The sequence below is a fragment of the Amphiura filiformis genome, chromosome 5 (genome assembly GCF_039555335.1).
Source record: "Amphiura filiformis chromosome 5, Afil_fr2py, whole genome shotgun sequence".
Taxonomy (NCBI): Eukaryota; Metazoa; Echinodermata; class Ophiuroidea; order Amphilepidida; family Amphiuridae; genus Amphiura; species Amphiura filiformis.
Window position 1 is genome coordinate 66,344,938 of NC_092632.1, and position 19,209 is coordinate 66,364,146.

The 19,209-nt window shown below is 42.3% G+C and overlaps 1 protein-coding gene across 1 annotated transcript in view; it reads right to left on the bottom strand.

Annotated features, from left to right (window-relative positions):
- Positions 1–19,209, bottom strand: part of LOC140152340 (uncharacterized) — a 230,239-nt gene that overhangs the window by 175,658 nt on the left and 35,372 nt on the right. Inside the window, 4 exon segments of the mRNA XM_072174644.1 lie at positions 109–1,847; positions 1,904–16,633; positions 17,166–17,288; positions 18,159–18,362. Coding sequence (XP_072030745.1) covers positions 109–1,847; positions 1,904–16,633; positions 17,166–17,288; positions 18,159–18,362 — 16,796 coding nt within the window.

Below are 19,209 nucleotides of genomic sequence, written 5' to 3' on the forward strand. Positions count from 1 at the left end.
TTTCATGAGCTCACCAGTTTTGGGGTTTTTCACTTTGAAAGGTAGTTGTTCTGGTACTTCTTCTAACCCAGTTACTTTTGGAAGCTTTTTCAGAGGATGTTTCTTTACAGACACAATGGGTGTCTTCGCCTCAACTCTTCCGGAGAACATGGGTTCAGTGTGTATGCTAGGCCTTTATCTGTGTTGATTTGTTGATATGTTTGTTCACTTGTAGTGTCGTCTAGTTTGGCTTCTTTTTGTGGGTAGTAAACATCTGCATGTTTGCTGCCATCACTGACATAAACACTTCCTTGTTCCAAACCTTGAGTATCTGATGTCGGCACTGCTAACATGGGCTTTCCTGATCTAGGATCTGCCACCTTGTATTGTTTTGCATCTGGCCTCATAACCACTTCCACTGGTTTTGGCAACTCATTCAGAGGTGTTGATTGCAATGTGAGCTGTGGAATGGGTTTGAGATCAAGGTCATCAGGTATTGGTTTCAGACTGTATGCTAAACCTTTGTCAGTTAACAATTGCTTGTTTGATGGTTCTTCGACATCCATGTCTTCCCAGTTATCTATAGGTAATTGAGACTCATCAGTTGGCTGTGATGAAGGTTCCAGGAAACCATCATCTTTAGTTTCTGGATAATATACAACTGCTGGCTCATTGATGTTATCTACAAATATACTTGGCTGGTTTCGGATTGCATCTTCAGTTGCAGTAGGTACTGCAATCATTGGTTCACCTGATTTCGGATCTTGAACTCTCAGTGGCTCTGAATTGGATGCATCAAGTATACCTTTTACAACTGGCATGGTTTCCAAGGGCTGCATATCAGTGGCAATCAGAGGCAGTAAATCTTTGTGTACCTTGCCATCATCTGGTTTCAAGGTATAAGCCCTGCCTTTATCTGTTACAAGTTGTGGAACAGTCGGTTTATCCACTGCTTTTGTCTTTGTAGGTTTTGGATAGCAAATTAGCAAAGGTTTGTTTGGTTTAGAAGCAAATACAGTTGGAAAATCTTGAAGTTGATTGGAACAAGTAGCAGGAACTGCTTGCATAATTCTTTTGCTCCTGGGATCTTTCACCTTCAATGGCTGTATGTCTGGTAATACTTCAAGTCCTATCACATTTGGGAGATTGCTCAGGGGACGTTTCTTGACTGTCATAACAGGTCCTTCTGGCATGTGCTCTTCAGGAGTAATTGGCTTTAGAATGTAAGCCAGTCCCTTATCAGTATTTATTTGTTGATGTACAGGTTTGGTAGGAAGCTTTACCACTGCCTGTGCTTGTTCTGGCATCTTACTTTGTTGGGTAGTATCACCGGGCTGTGGAACATCATCCGCAATAGACTCAACTTCTTTTTCAAAATCACCAGGCCCCACAGATGAAACTGGATGGTGGATTAGAGCTGGTGTCTCAAGATCAACAATATATGCTGTTGGTTTTTCAGTTAAATCATTCACATCTTCTGCAGGGGTGGCTTGCATTAGTTGGCCTGTTACAGGATCTTGCACTCTGAATGGCTTTGAAGCTGGCATATCCTTGAAAGCTATCACTTTTGGCAGTGTTTGAAGTGGTTCACTTTCAACAGGAACGACATTCATTTCAGTTGGAGCATCATCATCATCTTTGGTATCAGGTATGGGTTTGAGAGTGTATGCAAGTCCCTTGTCAGTAAGTATAAGTGGTTTTGTACTTAACTTTTCTGCTCCATGACCTGCCTCACTTGTATCCATGTCTGAATCTGTAGGTGGGTAGTAAATGTGAGCTGGCGTTGTTGGATCGGACACAAAAACACATGGGTATTTGTCAAGTTCTGCTGGATTAGTCGCAGGCACAGCTTGTGCAGACGCATTAGTCTTTGGATCAGTGACAACGAAAGAGGCAGATTCTGGTGTTGGTTGTACTCCGTAACAGTCGGTGGAGTCATCAGTGGTTCTTCGTGGACAGGTATCGTAGGTGCAGAAGAATCAATGCTGCCTGAATCAATAGGTTTCAATACAAATGCTGGGCCTTTATCAGTTACAATCTGACCTCTTGGAAGTTGATTCTCATTGTCAGGAATGTCATCTAGCTTCTTGGCATCCACTGGTGGTTTCTCCAAACATACCTCATATTGATCCATACTCTTTGCCAACATGATGTTATAAGATGTTTGGTCGTCATCTCCTTCTCGTGGGAAAGTTGCCAGAGCCTCTGTATGAGGCTGTGCCTCTTCCTCCTTTCCTGGTATAGAAGAATAGGTGCCTTCAGGTAAATCTGATATATCACTACTTGGATCTTTATCAGTTACAAGTTTGCTATCAGCTTTTGGCACAGTGCCCTTGGCTTGGACTGGAACAGCTACCTTCCTTTCCCCAGTCTGAGGGTTATAAACAGTGGCTGCTTCACCTTCATCCGTGACATAGATTGTTGGCAGAGTTTGTAACTCTTCCTCTTTTCTTGCAGGAACTGCTTGCAAAACATCTCCTGTGCTCGGATCTTCAATTCTGAATGGCTTAGTATGTTTTGGTGCTGTTTGCAAAGACGCTAGTGTGGGAAGCTCATCAGGTTGAGCATCTTCTGAAATTACATACTCAGGTTCTGTACCACCTGGTGCTGAACCGTCTGTTCCATCTTGCCCACTATCACTACCAACAGTTACTGGTTTCAAAACATAGGCCCAACCTTTATCTGTCAGGATTTGCTGATCATCTGGCTTGGTTGATTCTTCTTTTGGCTCACCATCAATAACCATAGCACTATCACTCTCTTTTGACTCTGGAGTTGCATCCAAACTCTTTGATGAATCTGGATAGTACATTTTAGCTGGTTCAGATGGATTGGATAAGAAAAGAGCAGGTGCCTTTTCATTCAAGTCATCTGCATCACTCATTGGAACCGCTTCTAGTACAGCATCACCAATTGGATCCTGTATATAAAACTTTGGCAAATTCTGTTGTGGTACTTTGACTTCAGCTACTACATCTGGTAGAGCAGGGACTTTTGCTTCATCTACAGGAATAAATGGTATGCTGCTGTCCACTTCATATTTTGATACAGGTTTCAAAGTATAAGCCAAACCTTTGTCAGTTAGCACCTGCTTTGTAAGTGGTTCTATTTCAGGCTTTCCTGATATTGGAATGCCTGACTCGGGTGGATAGTACACTTCAGCAGGTTTGGTCGGATCGGAGGTAAACATTGATGGTTGTGTCAAAAGATCATCTGTTTCTGTCATGGGCACTGCCATCATTGGTTTACCAGATTTAGGATCCTTAACTTGTAATGGAGCTTGATTTGAGATTGGAACTTTAGTTACAATCTCTGGTGGTGTTGGAAGAGGATGTGATTCCACAGGTACAAACCCACTTCTTTCATCTTCTTGAGGAAGAGGTTTCAATACATATGCTAACCCTTTGTCTGTCAGGACTTGCTCTGGTACTACTTCTGGAAAGTTCTGGAAATCATCGTTGGCACCTGCCTTTGAAGCAGGAGCTGTAGTATCAGCAGAAGGATATGCAGTCTTAGTTTGTCCAGACTGTGGGTAATGAACAACAACGGGCTTGTTTGGATCTGATATGTATGCAGTGGGATTGTCTTGCAGCTCTTCCATACTTGTTGCAGGTACTGCTTCCATAAGTTCTCCAGTGTTAGGATCTTGTATCACTACTGGAGCATGTTCTGGTGTATCTTGCAATCCAACTACCATTGGTAAATCATCTTCTTTTCCATCTAAAGCAATGACAAAATCTACTCCTCCTGGGGCTGTACCATCTTGACCATCTGATCCCGCAATACTTGCACCAGTTTGCACTGGTCGCAAAATGTAAGCTGGACCTTTATCTGTCATAAGTTGTTGTGTAGTGGGCCTCCCTTCCAGTTCTGGTTCTTCATCAACATCAGCTGTTTCTTGTCTAACATCGTCTTTCTCATTTGGAAAGAAGACTTTCACTGAATCCTGTGGTCCTTTCCTGTAAGCTGTTGGTTTATTGTCAAGATCAGTTTCATTTACCACTGGTATGGCATCCATTACATCACCAGTATTGGGGTTTACTATTTGGAATAGTTCTGGATTGTCAACTGTCTGGATAGCAGCTACAGATGGAATGTCATTTAATGGCTCAAGATTGGATATAGGTGGCTCCTTTGATGCAGATTGGTCTTCCATATTACTGGCATCTTCATCGTCATCAGTTGGTTGCAAAACAAATGCCCATCCTTCATCAGTAAGAATCTGTTGCTTTGGCTTTTCTTCCATAGCTTCTTCTCCTTGTCGGACCATTGATGGTTTAATGTCAAGCTGAGCTAGTGGATCATCTACTGATGCTGGGAGATGGAGTGCCATTGGCTTTCTTGGATGAGCCATGAACCCAGATGGTTTACCGTCAATATCTTCTGTAGCTGATACTGGCAGAGCTTGCATTGGTTCTCCAGTCTTAGGGTTTACAATTATCAAAGGTGTTGATGTTGGCATCTTTTGAAGTGATACAACTGTAGGTTGCTCAGTAAGCAGTTCTTTATCTACAGGAAATACTTCCTCACCAGACATCAATTGATCCTCAGGCAGGGGTGTCAGCACAAATGCTAATCCCTTGTCTGTAAGAATTTGCATCTTTGTTTCTTCAGAGTCTGGTAATTCTTCATCTAATTTGCTCTTCTTGGCTGCTGGACCACCGATTTCTGGCTCAGGATGGACTGTCTTTGAAGGTTTTCTATCAGTATGTGGAATGTCATCAGTATCTCCCATTGTATCTTCAGAATTCTTGACATCTTGTTCAGGATAGGCAATCTGACTCTGTCCTGTTTTTGGATGATGAATCACACCAGGTTTACTCGGTTCAGAAACAAAAAGTGTTGGTTGTTGTTTAACATCGTCAGCATTAGTACATGGTATTGCTTCAAGTAACTTCCCACTTTCTGGATCTTTCACTACAAATGGTTGATTAGATGCTGGTGACGTCTGCAATGTCATCAATGAAGGCAAGTTATCTGGGTAACTTTCTCCAGCAGTCACAAAATCTACTCCACCAGGAGCACTACCTTCTTCTCCATCAGCACCGGCATTGCTTCCTGTGCCAAGTGGTTTCAGATTATAGGCCCATCCTTTGTCTGTCAGGACTTGAAGTGGCTTTTCCGACAGTGGCTCTTCCAAAGCAGTCTCCTTTTCATTTTTTTGTGTTGAAGAAGTTAGCTCACTGTCTTTACCTTTTGGATAGTGTACTGTTACTGGCTCAGATGGCCCAGCTGCATATGCACTGGGTACATTTTCAAGTTCACTTACACTTGATGCTGGAACAGCGTCCATCAGTTCTTCTGTGAAAGGATCATACAATTTGAAAGGTTTTGGTTCAGTTACAGCTTGAACTGCAACTACAGTTGGTGCATCTTCAAGAGGTTCAGTATCCAATGATATGACATTTGAGTACTCTGGATCACTTGTTACCTTGCCAACTTCTTCTTCTGGGATTCTATTCAAGACAAAGGCAAGCCCTTTGTCAGTGACAATCTGTTGCTTTGGTAAGTCCTCTGGACTTGCAGGCTTTTCTGTTGGATAGTATACCGCAGCAGGCTTTTTTAGGTCTTTCACAAATGCAAATGGATGGTTTCTGGTCATGTCATCTGGATTAAAAACAGGCACTGCTTTCAGGACACTATTTGTCTTTGGATCATAAACCTTCAGTGGATTTAAGTTAGATACTGCCTCTACACGTTTTACACGTGGCATCTTTTTCAATGGCTTTTCCTTCAAAGGTATGACCTCAGACTCTTTACCAACAGCTTCTTCCTGTAATGGCTGCAAAGCATAGGCATACCCTTTATTGGTAAGAACCTGGACAGGTTGAACAGGTTCCTGACTGTCCATTGACTCATCTGGCTTATCAATGTTGGGAGTTGGATAGTACACTGCCACAGGTGCAAGTGGATCATCAACAAAGACAGTTGGAACATCATCTAAGAGCTCTGCGGGATCACTCACAGGAACTACTTCTATATGTTTGCCGCTTCTTGGATCAAGTACATGCAGTGGTTTGGGATCTGCAACTAAGACTTTGCCTATTACCTTTGGTACAGAGCTAAGTGGTTCATCACTTGCTGTTACAGGTGCTTCAGTGTCCTTTGTATCAGCTTTTGGGACTTCTGCTGATGGTCTCTGCTTGTAAGCAAGTCCCTTGTCAGTCAGTAGTTGTGGTTGTTTTCCTTCTGCTTCAGGATGTTTGCTTTGTTTTGGATAGTGAATGACAGGCTGTCTGTTGGGGCCTACAATATAAGCACTTGGCCCTTCAGCAAGATCCTCTGGTTTTGAAGCGGGACATGCTTGAAGAACTTCATTTGTAAGTGGATCAAGGATTCTGAATACTTCTCTTTCAGGAATAGTTTTGATCTCCACTACATTTGGCAATTGGTCAAGTGGTTGTGATTGTGCAACTAGAAGTGGCCCTTGGCTCTTCTCTGGATCACTAATTGGCTCAAGTACAAATGCTGGTCCTTTGTCAGTAAATACTTGCTGATATGGAAAGCTTTCAGGTGCAATGCTCTTAGGTTTACTTCTTTCTTTGTCTGCAATATCAGTTTCGGCATTGGGGAATGCAGTTTTTGTTTCCCCTGACTCAGGAAAGTGAACTATGACAGGCTCATCAGGATCTGTAACCAATGCAATCGGTGCTTTCTTCAAATCATCTTTAGAGGTACAAGGAATAGCTTCCATAACATCCCCACTCTTAGGGTCTTTGATTGTAAATGGCTTAGGTTTTGGTGTACTTTGTAGTGTTGCCATTGATGGAAGGTTTTCTGGATCACCTGTTGTTGCAATGACAAAGTCTGCAGATGCGGTACTGTCATCAACATCATCACTACTTGAGAGAGCTTTCAATGTAAATGCCCATCCTTTGTCTGTGAGGATCTGTTCATGTTGTGGTTCATCATGATCATCAGGATAGTAAATTGCCGCTGGCACCTTGTCATCTTTTACAAAAACTGTTGGATATTTCTTCATGTCTTCCTCATCAGTGACAGGCACAGCTGTCATAATGTCACCTGTCTTTGGGTCTTGCAGTTTGAATGCTTTGGCTTCTGGCATTCTTACATGTGAGATAACATCTGGTAATTTGTCAATTTGCACCGGTTCCAAAGGAATGAAAGGTATTGTCTCCTCAGTATCTTTGCTTGAACTGTGTGGCAGGTTACTTGCTTCACTTTCTGGTTGCAAAGTATATGCTACACCTTCATCAGTAAGTATAACTGGCCTTTCCTCATCACCCAGGCTGCTTGCTTCAGGAGCATCCGATTCTGGTGTTTGATAAGGAATTTGTGCTTCAGGTAGATGGAAAACACCTGGCTCATCTTTACTGTTGAAGTATGCTGATGGCTGTGTTTTGAGTTGTTCTGAATTGGTGATAGGAACTGCTTTCATGACATCACCAGTAAGTGGATGTCTGACAAGGAATGGTTCTGTATCTGTTACTTCCTGCATCCCCAAGATCTGTGGAAGGCTATCAATTGGATCTGTATTCAAAGACTGTGTTACTTTTCCCTGACTCTCTGAAGTGGTTACAGGATTCAAAACAAATGCAAGTCCCTCGTCTGTAAGAAGCTGTTGTTTGGTTGGTTTACCGTCACTCTTACTGTCACCTGAAATCAAGTCATCTGGTTTCATTTCAGTATCCTCAGGACTAGACAGATCACTTGGAACTGGAACAGCCATCTTCGGCTTATCACTACCAGCAGGACACACAGTAACAGGTTCCTTCAGATTGGTTAGATAAGCAGTTGGTTTATTCTGAAGGTCATCAATACTTTCTGCTGGAATTGCTTCAACAATTTCCCCTGTTTGGGGATCTGCTATCAAAAATGGTTTTGAATCTGGTGCAGACTGCACAGCAAATGTAGAAGGCAAATCTCTTGGTGTTGCTGCATCAGCAATGATATATTGTGGCCCTCCTGGTGCACTCCCATCAGCACCTTCAGCACCTGCTATACTTTCACCTGTTGATGGCTGAAGCACAAACGCCCAGCCTTTGTCTGTTAAAACCTGTTGGGGGAGAGCCTCTTTTGTTATTCTAGTATCATCAGTGTCTTCAGACATAGGACTTTCTAGTGAAGCTGGCTCATCATCTTCTTCATCAAATGCAGGCTCTGGGTAGTAAATAGCAGCAGGTCCATGTGGATCCTGTACATAGACAGATGGTTTTGTAAATATATCTGATACACTGGATGCTGGATATGCTTTCATTATATCTCCAGAGTGTGGATCTTGAATCTTGAAATCTGTCCTATCAGTATCTTGCAGTGATTCCACAACAGGTAAAATTTCAAGTGGTGTAGTTTCAACAGCAACAAATGGTAAATCTTTCACAGCATTCTCAGTAGTTGGTTCCAAAACAAAAGCTGGTCCTTTATCAGTCAAAATTTGCTGTGGTGCAAAGACACTGGATGGCTTGAAAACTTTAGGTTCCCTCACTGGAACAATTGGCTCATCAGAAGTATATGGCCGTTTTGAGGATACATTCACATCAGGATAGAATATCTGTGCTGGACCTTCTTCCTCTGGTAAGTACACAGATGGTTCCTTCTGCAACTGATTCCTATTCTGAGCTGGCTCAGCCTGTAAGACTTTCCCAGTTCTTGGATCTAGAACTTTGAATGGCACTGTGTGTGTAACAGGTGTAGATGACGATACTTCAGGTAATTTGTCAAGTGGTTGTAGCTCTACTGGAACATATGGAATAGTACCATCATTCAGATTCTCTGGGGAAACTGGTTTCAATACATAAGCTGGGCCTTTGTCAGTCACAATCTGTTCTGGTTCTAATTGTGTGGGTCTCTTGAACACTTCTCCAATTTTCTCTGGAACAACTGAATCATCTGATGAAAATGGTTGTGTTGTTTGTTCTTGATCAGGATAATACATTTCAAGTGGTGAATTGGGACTTAGACTGTACACTGATGGCTCATTCTGCAGTTGGTTGCTATTAAGTACAGGTTCAGCTTGCCATATTCTTCCATCTACAGGATCTTGAACTCTGAATGGTTTAAATTCAGAGACAGGCTGATGAGTCACAACTTCAGGACAATCTGTGAGAGGTTTGGAGTTCACAGGAAGTATTGGTACTGCAGTATCTTTCAATTGAGCAACATCCACAGGTTTGAGCACATAGGCAGGGCCTTTATCAGTCACCACCTGCTGAGGTGGCAGTTGCGATAGTTGTTTATAAACCTGTGGTGCTTGTTCTGGTGTTACAGAATCAGGTGATGTCAGCATTTTTACCTGATCTTCATCAGGGTAATAAATGTCAGCTGGCAAATTAGTATCAGGAACATACACAGAAGGTTCTTCTTCAAGTTGTTTTACATCTTGTGCTGGTTCTGCCTGCAAAATCCTACCAGTCTTAGGATCTTGTATCCTGAATGGTTTTGCTGCAGAAATTGGCTGTTGTGTCTGTATTTCCGGTTGGTTTTCAAGTAGTCTTGAATTGACAGGGACAATTGGTATGCTTGAGTCCTTCAAATCAGTAAGATCAACTGGTTTCAGCACAAAGGCTGGACCTTTATCCGTTACTATTTGTGAAGGTGGTTTAAAAACAGCAGGTGCTTCACTTGGTGTTACTGAATCACCTGGTGTTAACTCTGGTCCATGGCCTACCTCAGGGTAATGTACTTGAGCTGGCATATTAGGATTTGAGATGTACACTGATGGTTCTTTCTCCAACTGATCCAAATTTAATGCTGGTTCAGCTTGCATTATTACACCAGTTTTAGGATCCAGAACTCTGAATGGTTTACCTCCGGATACCGGTTGCTGTGTTAGTGCTGCAGGCAAATCTGTGAGTGGTTTTGAGGTTGTGTTCAAAAATGGCACAGCAGTGTTGTCCAACTCTGACAGCTCAACCGGTCTCAGTAGATATGCATCTCCTTTGTCAGTTACAATCTGCTGTGGATACCAGGGTTGTTTAAAAACCTGTGGTGTTGTCTCCAGTTTTATTGGTTCATCAGCTGAAGCTGGTTGTCTCTGCTCATCCGGATGATAAATCCTAGCTGGCATTCCACTGCCTGGAATGAACACGGATGGCTTATTCTGTAACTGACTTTCATTGAGTGCTGGTTCTGCCTGATATAACTCACCAGTTGTAGGATCTATGACTCTAAATGGTTCACCTTCTGATGCAGGTTGTTGTCCAATTACTTCAGGGAATGTTTCAAGTGGTTGCGAATCTACATGAATGACTGGTATACTGCTGTCATTCACAGCAGATGGTCCAAGTGGCTCCAACACAAATGCAGGACCTTTATTTGTAACAATCTGCTCTGGCATCAGATGTGTAGGATGTTTGAACACTTCTGGGGTTTGTTGTGGCATTACATTATCATCTGATGCTGAGATTGGTTCATCAGGATAATGAATACAAACAGGTTCATTTGGATTGGACATATATGCTGAAGGTGCCATCTGTAACTGATCCTTGGTTTGAGCTGGTTCAGCTATCATGATATCTCCAGTCTTTGGATCCTGTACTTTGAAAGGGCTGCTTTCATACACTGGTTGTGTTCTCACAATTTCAGGCACAGTATCCAGTGGTCTTTGGTTCACTGACATAAATGGTAATTGATTCTTGTCCACATCAGAATGATCTGGATGGAGTACATATGCAGGGCCCTTGTCAGTTACAATTTGTTGTGGAGCACCAGGCTGTGCTTCTTTAAGTGTAGGATAAGCTTTCTTAGTCTGTCCACTGTCTGGATAATATATCTTTGCTGGTTCCTCAGGATCAGTGATATATGCAGTTGGTTGGTTCTGAATATCATCAGCATTTGTCAATGGTACAGCTTCAACTATTTCTCCAGTTCTTGGATCTTGAATTCTGATTGGTTTTCCTGGAGGAGGTGGTGTTGTTCCAATTACAGCAGGTGGGCTGTCTGGTTCTGATTCAACTGCCACTACATATCCAGGGGCATCACCATCATCTCCTGGTTCACCAGCAATGCTTCCAGCACCAACTGGTTTGAGAGTATATGCCGGACCTTTATCTGTGAGGATCTGTGGACCTGTTGCATCAGGCCTCACTTGATCTGGAGTCAGTTGAGGTGCTTGTTTAAATACCTCTGGTGCTTTCTCAGCTACAACTGGCTGTGCTTCTTTAGATGTAGGATAAGCTTTCTTAGTTTGTCTGCTGTCTGGATAATATATCTTTGCTGGTTCTTCAGGATCAGTGATATATGCAGTTGGTTGGTTCTGAAGAGCATCAGCTTCCTTCAATGGTACAGCTTCAACTATTTCTCCAGTTCTTGGATCTTGAATTCTGATTGGTTTTCCAGGAGGAGCAGGTGTTGTTCCAATTATAGCAGGTGGACTGTCTGGTTCTGATTCAACTGCCACTACATATCCAGGGGCATCGCCATCATCTCCAGGTTCACCAGCAATGCTTCCAGCACCAACTGGTTTGAGAGTATATGCTGGACCTTTATCAGTGAGGATCTGTGGACCTGTTGCATCAGGCCTCACTTGATCTGGAGTCAGTTGAGGTGCTTGTTTAAATACCTCTGGTGCTTTCTCAGCTACAACTGGCTGTGCTTCTTTAGGTGTAGGATAAGCTTTTTTAGTCTGTCTGCTGTCTGGATAATATATCTTTGCTGGTTCCTCAGGATCAGTGATATATGCAGATGGCTGGTTCTGAATATCATCAGCGTTTGTCAGAGGTACAGCTTCAACTATTTCTCCAGTTCTTGGATCTTGAATTCTGATTGGTTTTCCTGGAGGAGCAGGTGTTGTTCCAATTACAGTAGGTGGGCTGTCTGGTTCTGATTCAACTGCCACTACATATCCAGGAGCATCGCCATCATCTCCAGGTTCACCAGCAATGCTTCCAGCACCAACTGGTTTGAGAGTATATGCTGGACCTTTATCAGTGAGGATCTGTGGACCTGTTGCATCAGGCCTCACTTGATCTGGAGTCAGTTGAGGTGCTTGTTTAAATACCTCTGGTGCTTTCTCAGCTACAACTGGCTGTGCTTCTTTAGGTGTAGGATAAGCTTTCTTAGTCTGTCTGCTATCTGGATAATATATCTTTGCTGGTTCCTCAGGATCAGTGATATAAGCAGTAGGTTGGTTCTGAAGATCATCAACATTTGTCAGTGGTACAGCTTCAACTATTTCTCCAGTTCTTGGATCTTGAATTCTGATTGGTTTTCCAGGAGTAACAGGTGTTGTTCCTATTACAGCAGGTGGGCTGTCTGGTTCTGATTCAACTGCCACTACATATCCAGGGGCATCACCATCATCTCCACCAGCAATGCTTCCAGCACCCACTGGTTTGAGAGTATATGCCGGACCTTTATCTGTGAGAATTTGTGGACCTGTTGCATCAGGCCTCACTTGATCTGGTGTCAGTTGAGGCGCTTGTTTAAATACATCTGGTGCTTTCTCAGCTACAACTGGCTGTGCTTCTTTAGGTGTAGGATAAGCTTTCTTAGTTTGTCCACTATCTGGATAATATATCTTTGCTGGTTCTTCAGGATCAGTGATATATGCAGTTGGTTTCTTGTGAAGATCATCAACATTTGTCAATGGTACAGCTTCAACTATTTCTCCAGTTCTTGGATCTTGAATTCTGATTGGTTTTCCAGGAGAAGCAGGTGTTGTTCCAATTACAGCAGGTGGACTGTCTGGTTCTGATTCAATTGCCACTACATATCCAGGAGCATCGCCATCATCTCCAGGTTCACCAGCAATGCTTCCAGCACCAACTGGTCGCAGAACAAATGCTGGTCCTTTATCTGTGAGGATCTGTGGACCTGTTGCATCAGGCCTCACTTGATCTGGAGTCAGCTGAGATGCTTGTTTAAATACCTCTGGTGCTTTCTCAGGTACAACTGGTTGTGCTTCATTTGATATAGGATAAGCTTTCTTAGCTTGTCCACTATCTGGATAATAGATCTTTGCTGGTTCCTCAGGATCAGTGATATATGCAGTTGGTTTCTTGTGAAGATCATCAACATTTGTCAATGGTACAGCTTCAACTATTTCTCCAGTTCTTGGATCTTGAATTCTGATTGGTTTTCCAGGAGAAGCAGGTGTTGTTCCAATTACAGCAGGTGGACTGTCTGGTTCTGATTCAACTGCCACTACATATCCAGGAGCATCGCCATCATCTCCAGGTTTACCAGCAATGCTTCCAGCACCAACTGGTTTGAGAGTATATGCCGGACCTTTATCTGTGAGGATCTGTGGACCTGTTGCATCAGGCCTAACTTGATCTGGAGTCAGTTGAGGTGCTTGTTTAAATACCTCTGGTGCTTTCTCAGCTACAACTGGCTGTGCTTCTTTAGGTATAGGATAAGCTTTCTTAGTTTGTCTGCTGTCTGGATAATATATCTTTGCTGGTTCCTCAGGATCAGTGATATATGCAGTTGGTTCATTCTGAATATCATCAGCATTTGTCAGTGGTACGGCTTCAACTATTTCTCCAGTTCTTGGATCTTGAATTCTGATTGGCTTTCCAGGAACAGCAGGTGTTGTTCCAATTACAGCAGGTGGACTGTCTGGTTCTGATTCAACTGCCACTACATATCCAGGAGCATCGCCATCATCTCCAGGTTCACCAGCAATGCTTCCAGCACCAACTGGTTTGAGAGTATATGCCGGACCTTTATCTGTGAGGATCTGTGGACCTGTTGCATCAGGCCTAACTTGATCTGGAGTCAGTTGAGGTGCTTGTTTAAATACCTCTGGTGCTTTCTCAGCTACAACTGGCTGTGCTTCTTTAGGTATAGGATAAGCTTTCTTAGTTTGTCTGCTGTCTGGATAATATATCTTTGCTGGTTCCTCAGGATCAGTGATATATGCAGTTGGTTCATTCTGAATATCATCAGCATTTGTCAGTGGTACGGCTTCAACTATTTCTCCAGTTCTTGGATCTTGAATTCTGATTGGCTTTCCAGGAACAGCAGGTGTTGTTCCAATTACAGCAGGTGGACTGTCTGGTTCTGATTCAACTGCCACTACATATCCAGGAGCATCGCCATCATCTCCAGGTTCACCAGCAATGCTTCCAGCACCAACTGGTTTGAGAGTATATGCCGGACCTTTATCTGTGAGGATCTGTGGACCTGTTGCATCAGGCCTAACTTGATCTGGAGTCAGTTGAGGTGCTTGTTTAAATACCTCTGGTGCTTTCTCAGCTACAACTGGCTGTGCTTCTTTAGGTATAGGATAAGCTTTCTTAGTTTGTCTGCTGTCTGGATAATATATCTTTGCTGGTTCCTCAGGATCAGTGATATATGCAGTTGGTTCATTCTGAATATCATCAGCATTTGTCAGTGGTACGGCTTCAACTATTTCTCCAGTTCTTGGATCTTGAATTCTGATTGGCTTTCCAGGAACAGCAGGTGTTGTTCCAATTACAGCAGGTGGACTGTCTGGTTCTGATTCAACTGCCACTACATATCCAGGAGCATCGCCATCATCTCCAGGTTCACCAGCAATGCTTCCAGCACCAACTGGTTTGAGAGTATATGCCGGACCTTTATCTGTGAGGATCTGTGGACCTGTTGCATCAGGCCTAACTTGATCTGGAGTCAGTTGAGGTGCTTGTTTAAATACCTCTGGTGCTTTCTCAGCTACAACTGGCTGTGCTTCTTTAGGTATAGGATAAGCTTTCTTAGTTTGTCTGCTGTCTGGATAATATATCTTTGCTGGTTCCTCAGGATCAGTGATATATGCAGTTGGTTCATTCTGAATATCATCAGCATTTGTCAGTGGTACGGCTTCAACTATTTCTCCAGTTCTTGGATCTTGAATTCTGATTGGCTTTCCAGGAACAGCAGGTGTTGTTCCAATTACAGCAGGTGGACTGTCTGGTTCTGATTCAACTGCCACTACATATCCAGGAGCATCGCCATCATCTCCAGGTTCACCAGCAATGCTTCCAGCACCAACTGGTTTGAGAGTATATGCCGGACCTTTATCTGTGAGGATCTGTGGACCTGTTGCATCAGGCCTAACTTGATCTGGAGTCAGTTGAGGTGCTTGTTTAAATACCTCTGGTGCTTTCTCAGCTACAACTGGCTGTGCTTCTTTAGGTATAGGATAAGCTTTCTTAGTTTGTCTGCTGTCTGGATAATATATCTTTGCTGGTTCCTCAGGATCAGTGATATATGCAGTTGGTTCATTCTGAATATCATCAGCATTTGTCAGTGGTACGGCTTCAACTATTTCTCCAGTTCTTGGATCTTGAATTCTGATTGGCTTTCCAGGAACAGCAGGTGTTGTTCCAATTACAGCAGGTGGACTGTCTGGTTCTGATTCAACTGCCACTACATATCCAGGAGCATCGCCATCATCTCCAGGTTCACCAGCAATGCTTCCTGCACCAACTGGTCGCAGAACAAATGCTGGACCTTTATCTGTCAAAACCTGTTGGTCAGATGACGGTTTGTCCAATTTTCGAACTTTAGGTGGTGTTGCCGTATCTTGATCAACAACAGGGTAGGCTACTTTGGCAAGATTATGGTCTGGATAATGAACCATGACTGGTTGCTTGGGATTCTCAACATAGAGTGTTGGTTCTGATAAGAGTTCATCTGCAGATGTAGCTGGTACAGCAATCATTGTTTCTCCTGTACTTGGGTCTTGAACACTAAATGGTTTTGATTTCTTCTTGATTGGTGTTGTCCCTATAATTGCAGGAAGTTCTGAGGGTTCTGCATCCAAGGCAACAATGAACTCCTGTGTAGGTTGTGACGCACCTGGAGCAGAACCATCTTCGCCTTCTTGTCCTGTCAAACTTGCTCCAGTCATTGGCTTCATGACATAAGCTAAACCTTTGTCAGTCACAATTTGCTGAGGAACATCTGGCTGAGTTCTTTCTGGTTCTTCAGGTATCGCATCCATTACACTTGATGATGGTTGAGCCAGCTTTGTCTCACCACTGTGAGGATCATACATAACAGCTGGTATACTGTGATCATCCCCTACAAAGACACACGGATTAGTATGCAAGTCCTCCATAGTTTGTGCAGGTACTGCCTCCAGAATATCACCACTATTTGGATCCTTGACACAGAATGGTTCTCTATCACCAGCATGTAAGGGTTGTGTTCCAATGACATTAGGTAGTTCAGTTGGAACCGCATGAGCTGTAAGGACAAAGTCAACAGGTGGCTGTGAACCAGCTCCTGGAGCAGTGCCATCTATGCCTTCCTTTCCTGTCAAACTAGCTCCAGATAATGGTCTTAACTTATAAGCTAGTCCTTTGTCAGTAACAATCTGTTGAGTAGGTTTGCTCATAGTTGGAGATTCCTCGACAGCAGTGATGCTTTCACTTATTGGTTCCATCGATATGACTTCATCATCAGACAAACTTTCTTCTGAAGATTCTATCGGAGTTGATGCCCCTAGTGGTGGACTAGGTGGTGGTGTCATAAAGCCCTTCCTGGCCCATTTTGGAGATGTTTTTGGAGACAGCGAGTCCCAGACTGTCACAGGTGGACTCTTTCGCATGAGTTGTGCTTGTACACCAAGTTGAGGCCCAGTAAAGAATTCTGGTGGATTTAGTTTGGCATATGAGGCTCTACGTGAAGCAGCTCTTTGAGCAGCTTGCTTCTGCATTTCATCACTCTTTTGATTGATTTCATCCACTTCTGCTTCATACTCCTTGATTTCTGCAGCAAGTGCCTGAAAATTACACACAATACAATAAGAAAACTATCTACAAACTTTTTACTCTCATTTGGTATAAGAAAATATGTGCTTCACATACCATTTTTCATTCACATAAACACATACCATACTCAAAGTAAATATCATTTGATTAAAATAAGCTGGATTTCGAAGGAAATTCTGAACCAAACTATTGCATATTTAGTAGGATTCACGACATGTCACATTATAAGTAATTAGTTGTTTCCTGCCCCCATCCTTATGCTAAATAGGACTAAATAGGACTGGAAGTTCATGATTATTATTGTCATGCTGCTGAATCAATTTCATTCCATCCCTTTTATACTCCTAAATGATTGGAGTGATGTGACGACAACATCAACTTTTGTGTTTTCATATTTGGAATGTCTCAAATCTAATCTCTGTGATTTAATTAATCTTTTCTCCTACCCAATTGAAAGTGGGTAAAAAAATTGAATAAAATCTGATTTGGATAACCCAACATTATATGGATAAAACAGTACTAGCCACCCTACAGTCCACCTACCTCATGTTGTGCCAACTGTTCCTGCAATGCTTCCATACTGACTGGAGTAACTGGGTCTGCCATTGTGAGTTGAGCCTCTTGTATCTTATTGGCAAGCACATCTAGCTGAGCATCATAATCCTCCTGCAATATATGCACAAGACAATACAATATTATAATTCATTTTTAGAATATCGTGGTTATGTACTGAAATTGAATATATTTTTAATGGACTATACGTTAATTACAATTTTCCACAGGTGTAGTTTGGATTTCAACTGGAATAGCCCATTTGTTATGCAAACTAAACACAAGTTGAAATCCTGCCTAATTTAACTGGAACATCCTTTGGGCAATATGCACACCATAAGTTGATATCACATTTAGTTTAATCTGGTTTAGGCCTTATGGGCTATTCGATTTAAAATCCACTCTACCCTGTGGAAGATTTGGGAAATATCTTCCACAGGGGGAGTATGAATTTCAAATGTAATTGGTCTGTATTCCCCCTGTATTATGGCTTTACCTATATCTTCCACATATGGAGTGAATATTTCAAATGGAAGTTACCCAATTGTCTATTCTATTCAAATGAAAGTTATCCAATTGTCTATTCTATTCGATCTGAAGATACCCAATTGTGACATGATCAAGGGGAATGAGTCACATGTCGGCCCTGGTCGAAAATGAGTTTTACACATGTTTCTAAAGAGGACATTTAGGGCTTTCAGAAACTGAAAACCCCATGTTGATACAAATTTCTTTTGCGAAGTTACGTCAATTTATCAATCGCTGAAAACAATATAAAACAAAAGAATTTTAACACTTTCTTTGCCAATATCTCAAAATCAATATTAGCGACATCCGATTCATTTCCCTTGATCGTGTCACAATTGTCTATTCTATTCAAATGGAAGTACTCCCTCTGTGGAAGACTTTAGCTAAATCTTCCACAGTGGGAGTGTGGGTTTTAAATGGAATAGCCCAATCTGTATGGTGTTATCTATAACAAACCTGTTGTGAGATGGCTTCTTGCAATAAGTCTTCCTGCTCCTTAGCCACTGTATGTAGTTGGTCTAATTCATCCTTAAGATAAGCCAACTGAGCATCTGTTACTTCATCTAGATCATCCGTTGGCTCCCGGCATGTCAAATCACCATTGTGGGCTATCATAGATTCTAACTTGGCTTGACACGCATCCACTGCTTCCAAGATAGTCTGAAACAAAAGCAAAAGTGACTTGTTAGTAATTTTCATTGTGACAATAAGATTTGTACCTTATGGTTGATCGCAGAACCTTTCATCACAACACAAACTATTTGCCAATGTTAAATGCACGCCAACAGATAAGCTATTAAGGCAGTTAATTTTGAAACCTCAGAAACTTGCATCATAAAGTCTTTAGTACTGTACACTGTCCTCCATCTGGGTTGGCCAAATGCCTGATGTATGTAAATTGAAGTGTTATACACTACAAGATTCCTAGTGGGGCCGCCTGTGCAAGGTACAAGGTACCTGACTGGTACACACATAGTACCTACACAGTACCAATGCTGCTACTGCACAGGACCCACAAGCAGTGGTACTGCACTGGTACTACACTGGTACTCCCCTATTACTGCATAGTACCAGCCAAGTACCTTAGCGATGATGTACCTGTGCAAGCGGCCCCAATAGGAATCTTGTAGTGTACTAGAGATCTAGACATAATGAAATTTGTGTAGTGAAGAAAGGTTTTGAGAAATCATTTCAGATGATCTACTTTTTAAAAAAAAAAAATTGTGCTGTTAGGAGCAAAACAAAACACACATTTCAATAATGATTGTTAGATGAATGATTTGCACAAATATCACAACATAATCTTTCACTTTTTAATGTACAAGACACACAAAGTAATAACAAGATCCTAGCTTTTATGTTACTATAGTGAAAGATATCACAGCAGTCCGTTTGGCTTATTTTGCCTGTCGCCATAGTAGTTATTTTATTTGTATCTTTCACTATAGCATACCCACAGACTACTACAGACCATTCACAACCAGTCAAAGTACCCATGTTTTGTATG